Source organism: Magnolia sinica, chromosome 5 (assembly GCF_029962835.1).
Source record: "Magnolia sinica isolate HGM2019 chromosome 5, MsV1, whole genome shotgun sequence".
Classification (NCBI taxonomy): Eukaryota; Viridiplantae; Streptophyta; class Magnoliopsida; order Magnoliales; family Magnoliaceae; genus Magnolia; species Magnolia sinica.
In genome coordinates, this window is record NC_080577.1 from 110306218 (window position 1) to 110314752 (window position 8535).

The 8535-nt window shown below is 44.6% G+C and overlaps 1 protein-coding gene across 1 annotated transcript; it reads left to right on the top strand.

The window, feature by feature from the left end:
- Positions 1-4470: 4470 nt before the first annotated feature.
- On the top strand, positions 4471-5562 carry LOC131247152 (uncharacterized). Its single transcript, XM_058247584.1, has 3 exons — positions 4471-4673; positions 4770-5011; positions 5054-5562. The coding sequence occupies exons 1-3, from the start codon at positions 4471-4473 to the stop codon at positions 5560-5562; spliced, it is 954 nt and encodes a 317-aa protein (XP_058103567.1).
- Positions 5563-8535: the final 2973 nt, after the last annotated feature.

The window sequence follows — 8535 nt, forward strand, 5'->3', positions numbered from 1 at the left end:
CCGATCAGAGAAGCTGAGCCAGCGATGCGGTCTCATAGAGGCTCCGTAGTCAGCTCGATTCACAATCCCAGGACCTCCTCGGGGTCTGGTAGTAGGGACCCCTTTGAATCCCAGTGTGAGAGATTAGCCACCAACTCCAGTCCATGCTTACTCCCCCCTACCAGAAGGATTACAAAGCTAGCCCTGTTACGTCCAAGTTCAGCCCTCTTAAGTCCAAGAAGGTCATTACTTATCGCAGAATAGTGATTTCCCAATCAGAGGGAGCTATACCAAGAAACTCAGGACAAGTTGCCCAACCTCCAGAAGCAGTATCTCCCACTCTGGCAGACATGGTGGCCTCCACCTCACCCAGTCATGTCAACATGGGACAACTTCATGTGGATTTTCACCCTTCTTCCTTCCCTCCCCTATTAGGACCCATGTCCCTTATCAGTGGGAGAGCCAAGTTCAACCCTCGAATGACATATCAGCATATCGTCAGGAAGCGCTTTTAAGCAAGAAGTAGATTGTAACACTCGGCCCAGCCAGAACAGTGTCCTGAGGCGTCCACGTGGGAACTTTCGCATGACCACTCGATTAAACCATTCATGTGAAGGATACCACCAATAAATTAAACCGGGTCACCCCATTAATGTAGTCGAGTTGATTTATGGTTGGACCGAGTGCGGGCCATTAAGCCAGTTAGTCTAAATGTACTTGGAAACTGTCTGTGCAGGCCGTGTAACGACCAAGGAAGGTCAGAAAAATCTAAAACTTGGGGAGACCGTGGACCTCGCTGGGCTTGTGGTCCAACACGAATTACGACCCAGAGGGCACCCGAAAATGAAATATCTGTACTGTCCAGTCGGCATTTGCCAAGCACTACTCACCCCAGCTTTGGCCCAAAGACTAGAATTTTAAATCACTGACCCTTTTAATGAAATTGAGATATTAGGCATTGCAGTCGTCGGATCTCTTCTAAATTTAAGTTGAAGGCCAAAAACATTTCTTTACGCCCGTTCACAAAATCTAGAACCCGATTGTGGAACGGCAACCTTTGATCCCAAATCAGCCCCTTACGGTAAAACCCCGCATCCATTTGCATTCAAATTTTGCACGGCCCTTCATCAGGCCATGAAGCACCTATCCTACAAATTTCATGGACAGGGGGCCATCAAAACAGCCCCAATAGCCAGAAATGGACCCCACAGGGCCATTTAAAGATCAGACCCGTACGATAAAATCCCACATCCTTTGACTTCAAATTTTGTACGGCCCTTCATCGGGCCATAGGGCACCTACACTATAAATTTGGTGGCCAGGGGGGTGACAGGGCAGCCCCAGCAGCCAAAGAAGGGTCCTAAAGGGCCATTGAAGGGAAATTATTAGAACTTAAGGCTATTTGGCCCAAATCTAGGGAATAAAACCCTTAAACTCTCCCTCCCACTCACTCCCACACCAAATTCTAGCAACAAGAGAGAGAAGAGAGAGACGAGAGAAAGAAGAGAGCAAGAAGAGAGAGAAGGAGAGTGTTATAGGAGGTGAGGCCCAAGGAAACTTAGAACCTTAGAAAACCTCTTTCTTTTTTCCCATATTCACAACTACAAGCACAACTTTCAACTGATTGGGGAGGTAACCACTCATCTTCTCTAGGAATCCTTTGTGTTGAGCTAGGCTTTGCATGTAATCCTAATATGCAAATGCATTTGACTCAAGACCTCGACAAATCGACTCGCGAGTTCGGCACCCTTAGGTCGTTTCCTCAAGCTCTCAACGATCTATAGGTACGGACCATTATCCTTAGGTCGCCAAGTACCAATTTTAGGATAAATTTAATGATTTTGAATGCTAGAGTGATGTGCATGAATGATTTGGGGAAAAATCTAGTTAGAAATCTACATATTAGGTCCACCAACATCCATACAACGATAAATTATTATTTGTTTGGTTTTCAACATGTTTGAGTATGAAATTGGTGTTGCATGTTCATTTCATATTTGATTCTTATATGATTTTTCCTATAACATGTATGATTGCATTATTTCTTATTGTATTCTTGTACAATGAGTGATGTGTTGTCCTTGGTCTCTTCGGTAATCCAGCACCACACGCATACACGTCTAACTCATGCTATTAAAAGTAGTTACATTTATATTAACAATCTGAAACTTTAAGCTCGATGTTTTGTGCGCATGATTTCACTTTTGCTAGAAGATGAACTCTTAATTGTTGAAGTGTTATTGAATACAATCCATTTTCTAGGTCGGTCAGGGAACCAAAATTGCGAAGGTGGTTCCATTGATTTTGTGACTAGACTGACGGATTTGGGCGGATGCGAATGGATAACAGGAGTTGGATTACGTGGGTCGCTTGCACCCGATATCGTTTGTTACGTGTTCGCGTGAACTTAGACAGTTTAGTTCACTTATTGACCAACCATGTTTGTTAACCATGCTTATTCACTCCTGTATGGAACATGGAACACCCCTCTCCCACTGAAGCCCACTGACAACTGCTAGAAATTGATTCACTGTCTCAAGAGCCGGGCATGGTGGAATGAGACACTATGTCTGAGTTGTTAGCCTACGCTGGGGTGACGAGCCTTCCCGTAGTGATCACGAGCGATCTCACTTCCCAGCACTCCCTATGTACTTGAAATCGGGGATGAGGACCCCGATGGGATCAAGGATCGCGGGGTCCTGGCCTTGCACGTTGAGGGACACTGACTTCGCAAATGGTTGAGGGCATTGATACCGTAGGGTGTACCAGTTTCCCCAATCTGCTGGATGAACTGAATTAATTAAAGACTCGGCTAACAAGATCATGATTGCATCGCATTAGTTAGGTTGGTGACTCGGCAGTTGAGGTCACAATGAGGGAGCGTTAGTCATGCGCGATCGTTAGACGAAGTCACTCGAGGGAGTGTTGTTGCGAGGTCATGCATCATACTATAATTCATACATATGCATTAACAAGATTAGTTAAGGATTTGTGAATGTATGTTTTTCATTAAATTCATCATAGAATTGACACTTGATGTAACTTAAGGCTAATGACACCTACTGAGTTGATCACTTACTCCCACTTTGGCATGTTGTTTTAAAACACTAACTAGACTCTTCAGAAGATGTAGGTGACGCTGAGCTCGATGAGCCGAGCGGTGCGAGCATAGACGAGGAGGATGGGCTATCCTACTTTCAACTGATGGGCGGGTCACCGTAGAGTGAGCGGGTTGATTATGGATTGCTAAGTAGTAGACTCAATGCACTATTCTTTTGGACATCTCATTTTTATATTTTGTCGGGCGACGCCTTGTGCGGCCCGTTGATATTTTTATAGACTCGTATACATTAGTCACTTTCATTTCAGTTGACCAGTTGTGATTGTGATTTATGTTCCAGTTAATTCCATACTGCTCATTAGATTGGATTTTATGCAAAACATTAAAAAATGGTAATAAGTGATGCCTGGAAACTTGGGAGTCGAGTGTATGCTCGACCCCCCTCTAAATTTCAGGGTGTTACACAGACCCTAACATCTCAGAAGGTGAAGAACATAAACAAGGAAAGTCTCCACAACTTCAACATTTTCTTAGAGTCCTAGAGGGGTAGAAAGAGAAGCAAGAGTATTAGGGCCATTAACTCAAGAAGTGTATCTGATGGATAGTATCCTCCTTTAGAATGTGAGGGGAATCAGAAACTCTCCCTCGATCAATCACGTGAAAAGACTCATCAGCTCCTTTAAACCAGCCATTGTGATCTTGATTGAATCCATGGTGGCAGACTCCAAGAGAGTTAAAACAGGGCTAAATCTAGGTTTTCATTGTTCTATATCCAATGTAGCAGTTGGTGGGATGATTTGGGTCTACCATCAATCTGTTATTTCAATTGATTTGTTGTCTGCATCTGACCAGTTCCTGGCATTCAGGGCCAAAGTTCCGAATGTCGATACTCCCCTCAATTTCACTTGTGTTTATGCCAAGTGCTCATACCTGTGCTGAAGAGAGCTATGGGCTGATTTAGCAAGCCAAGTGAATAGCCTAGTTGGGCCATGGATTGTTTATAGGGACTTCAATGCGGTCTCGTCCCAATTGGAGAGGATAGGTGGGAATTCCCTCGCGGGACTGAGCGATCTACCGAATTTGCTGACGCGATCAACCGGGCGAGTCTTATTAATGCTAGTTTTTCAGGTAATGCCTTCACTTGATGCAACAATCATTCAAGGAATAATAGGAAATGGGTGAGGCTTGATAGAGCCCTTTATTCTTCTGCGTGGCTGCAGTGCTTTCCGTCCTTCACCATGCAACACCTTCCTCGCATCCACTCCGATCATTGTCCCCTTCTCCTATCCTCGTCTCCCGCGACCACCTCCTCCTTGCGGCCTTTCCGTTTTCAACGGATGTGGACACAGCACGAAGGATTCAAGGACATTGTTGTTAATGCTTGGAAATCAGATATTTTCATCAACCCAATGATTCATCTCTTGTGAAAGATGAAGAACACTAAAGATGCTCTTAAGGGTTGGAACAAAGAGGAATTTGGGAATATTTTCAGCCAGATCAAAGATACTTTAGCTCGGGTTGAGCAGGTGGTGAAGGATTCGCTCCTCAATCCCTCAGCTCACTTCCTTTCGCTCCTGGACTCCAAGAAACAAGCCCTGTGCCGCTTGAAGAATCTCCAACAAATCTTCTGGAAGTAGAAATCCAGAAACAAGTAGCTTAAGGAAGGGAAGAGGAATTCCAAGTTCTTCCATGCATCTACCATCAACCGCATCAAAAGAACCCTTATCAGAGAAATTCAACTACATAATGGGACATTTACAGCCGATCTAGACTGCATCAAAGCTAAAGTGGCTACCTTCTTCAAGCACCTTTACACGTTTGAAGCAGTGACACTGGCTGGGAATCTCCTTAGCATCATCCCGAACTTGGTCTCCCCTGGAGACAACGACCTCCTTATGGCCCTGCCGTTGATGGAGGAAGTGAAGAGTGCAGCCTCATCCTTGCCAGCAGACGGAGCCCCTGAGCCTGATGGTTTTTCTGGAGTATTTTTTTCAGCATGCTAGGATATTGTAGGAGCCGATATTCTTCGCGCCACCAAATTCCTATTCCAGGGAGGTACGATTCCTAGAGCCTTCTCAGCTTCCCTCCACTGCTTAATTCCGAAAAGCTCCGCGCCTAAATCTTTTTCTGACTTTTGGCATATTAGTCTTTGTAATTGCATCTACAAGATCTTTTCCAAAGTTATTGTAGTGAGATTAAATTCCATTCTCACTAGGCTCATCTCTGATGAGCAAATGGCTTTCGTCCAAGGGTGGTCTATTACAGATAGCATAGCTTTGGCGCAGGAATTGTTTTGTGATATAGACAAGAAGGTTCGAGGAAGCAACCTCATCATCAAGGTTGATCTTGAGAAGGCTTATGATAGAGTCAGTTGGTCTTTCCTGCGGGCGGTCCTCCTCAGCTTTGGCTTCAGCTATTTGTGGATCAGCTTGGCTGAAAAATGCTGGTCAGGGGCCTGGTTCTTGGTGCTCATCAATGACGACACCTCGGGTTTCTTCAAATCAGAAAGAGGGCTTCGATAGGGAGATCCCCTTTCTTTGATCCTATTCATCCTAGTCATGGAAGCTCTCAGTAAGGGTCTCAAATCCCTATTCGATCATAAAATCTGCCAGCCATTTAGGACCATCAGAGATAGCATGACGGTCTCCCACCTCCTCTTCGCTGACGACACAACAATCTTCACCAATGGGAGCAGCTCCTCAGTTAAAAGTTTGATGAAATTCTTCCACAAATTCATGGATGTCTTAGGCCTCAAGATAAATTCGTCCAAAAGCAGTTTGATCGTCTCCTCTAAGATGACGGATAACTGGATCCACAGGTTAGAGAGGGTGTTGGGCATTTTGAGATCAGCCCCAGCCCTCTGTTACCTCGAGGTGCCGTTGTCCAAAGGCAGAAATAGCGCTTCCTCCTTCCAGCCATTGGTGGACAAGATTCTATCTCGCATTTCGGGTTGGAAAGCTCGTTTCCTCAATCAGGCAGTCAGGATGACTCTCGTTAAGTGTGTTCTCTCCAGCATGCCTATTCACATAGTGGCCGCTACTGACATCCCAAAAAAGATGCTCGCTTCCCTAGAAAAAGGCTTCGCTGACTTTTTTTGGGGGTGGTCGGAAGGGAGAAAAAACCTTCACTGGGTGAGTTGGAAGACTATCACCGCCCCTGTAAAGGAAGGCGGGCTGGGTGTCAAGCGTTTAAGGGACGTATCCAAGACCCTCAGCTTAAAGAGGGCCTTGATGATCTTCTATGGCCACCACAATAGTCTTTGGGCGAGATTCATGAGGGCTAAATACAGCATAAACCAGCCTCAGGACATCCCCAGACAGTGGCAGTCAGATTCTCCAACTTGGAAACAAACCAGAAACTCCTTCATCTTGTCACTAACAACTCTCATATGTTGCTCGGGAAGGAAGCAGCAATTTCTGGATAGAGAACTGGACAGGGCTTGGCCCTCTTGTGGGCTGGTTACCAGAAGGCATCTCCCCCAACCCTATCTCCTGGCGATCAATCACATCATTAGCCCAGGGGGCCTTCTCCCAAACGCCCCGTTTCCTACTTCCCTTCCTGATGCAGTCTGAAACCACGTGCTTGCGGAACGCATCTCCCTCAGCCACTGGGAAGACCAAGTCATTTGGACTACAAAGAAGTCGGGCCTCTTCTCCGCCCATTCGGCCTAGCAGCTAATGTAACGTCTCGGAAAAATCCGTACAAGGACTTGAGTACCACCTCAGGCAGAAATCACCCAGGACCAAAACCTTTAGAAATTAGGTTAATGTTAGCAAGTGCTAAACTAGAGTGCTTATGAAATTAGCACTAATCACTTTAAATATGATCTGCAAGACCCAAACCGTGCAGTATCATTGACGCTACGTTACCCTGAAATCTAGAATCCATCTCAAAACCCAGTTGCTCTCGGGAGCATCTTGAAACTTCGTATCGAACCTGGACCGCACATCGAAAGTCCGATTACCCCGAAACTATACGGATATGACTGCATTACTAGACTTAACAACCAAATTGGAAATCAAGTCCTAACTATGTCTAGAAATGCACAACTTGAACCCGGAGCAAAGTATGTGAGAAACATGAAAATATTTAGAAATAAAATTCGAATTTAAGTAATCTGAGTCGTGTCGCTTGCGGGCCAAATATAAGGATTCAGACCGTCAGAATCTGACCCAAATATAGCCTCGGATCAGGAGAAATGTCCCACACATGTTGGTGTACTTGTGACCTTGATCGAGTAACCATGACCGTTAAACTGAAACTGGTCCGCCACGGCTGATTTACAAACCCGATCGGAACGAAAACTCAGCCTGACCTAGATCCATGGTCAGGGAGCTTAAGTCCGACCGCACGTGGAAAAGGGGCCACCAGAAGTGCTCTGTTGGACCGGAACAATCCGTATTTGGATATAACTTAAGTATGCCTTGGCCCTGGGGCCATTCCCATCAAACCTGGGCCTATATAAGGACCTTAAACCCTCTCCCTCTCACCCCATACGAATTTGAGAAACCCTAGGAGAGAGAGAAGAGAAAAGAGAAGGGAAAAGAGAGAAAGTGAGAGTGAGAGTTGGAGATTCTTCCTAGGATTCGATCTCGCTACTCCACGCACTCAACTGCCATTCCTGTATGCTATACAGGGGATTCCAACTCTGTACTTAGGTAAGGAATCCTAACCCTAACCTGTTTTAGGGTTTTCGACTAGCGTAATAGATGAATTAGCTAACCTATTCCCTGTTATAGGTTATTGTGGTGCCGTAGACAAGACTTAACTTTTAAAACTGAGTTCGCTACGAGTCTACCGGCGAAAGGTGCGGACTATAAATGTTTAGGTTATGGTTTTCAAGGCTTTCAATGTCAGTTAATGATTTATGACTGACTTGAATTGCTATCACATGCTTAGACACGTTGTTCCCGCACTTTACACATATATATGAACTATGTTGAATATTGTGTATTCTTGTGTTTGTTGAAATGTTTGTATGAGTATGGATTCTGGATATGCTTTTGCCATGATTAATTGTTGTAGACATATGGTTGAGGTATACGTGACAATTCCTTAGTGAAAGGATTTGCCCTAATACGTGCTATCACCAACATACGTCAGGTATGTTGGAATATGTAGTCTAAGTGTTTGTAGAAATGTCTGAATGAACAAGTGTGTAATAAATTGTACGTTATATGGGCGTTGAGAAGAGATTCTCAACTATCTTAACGATGTGTATGATTTCCTCCATGTAACTTACATTCTTTGTCTGTTTTACTTAGGGACTACATATGTGTGAATTCATGTTTAAGTTGAAATCCATCAAATGCTCATATGCTAGTATGATTGAAACTGTTGATCCATTACTATTCTGATTAGCTTGTATGATTATCTATTATAATTGAATGTGTTTGGGACTGCGATATAGTCCAGGTAATCGGTAATAGGCCCTGATTTGGTGGCTGAGGTTGTTTTCGCCCCATAGGACGTGTTCAATGAGTCCGAGCCATACT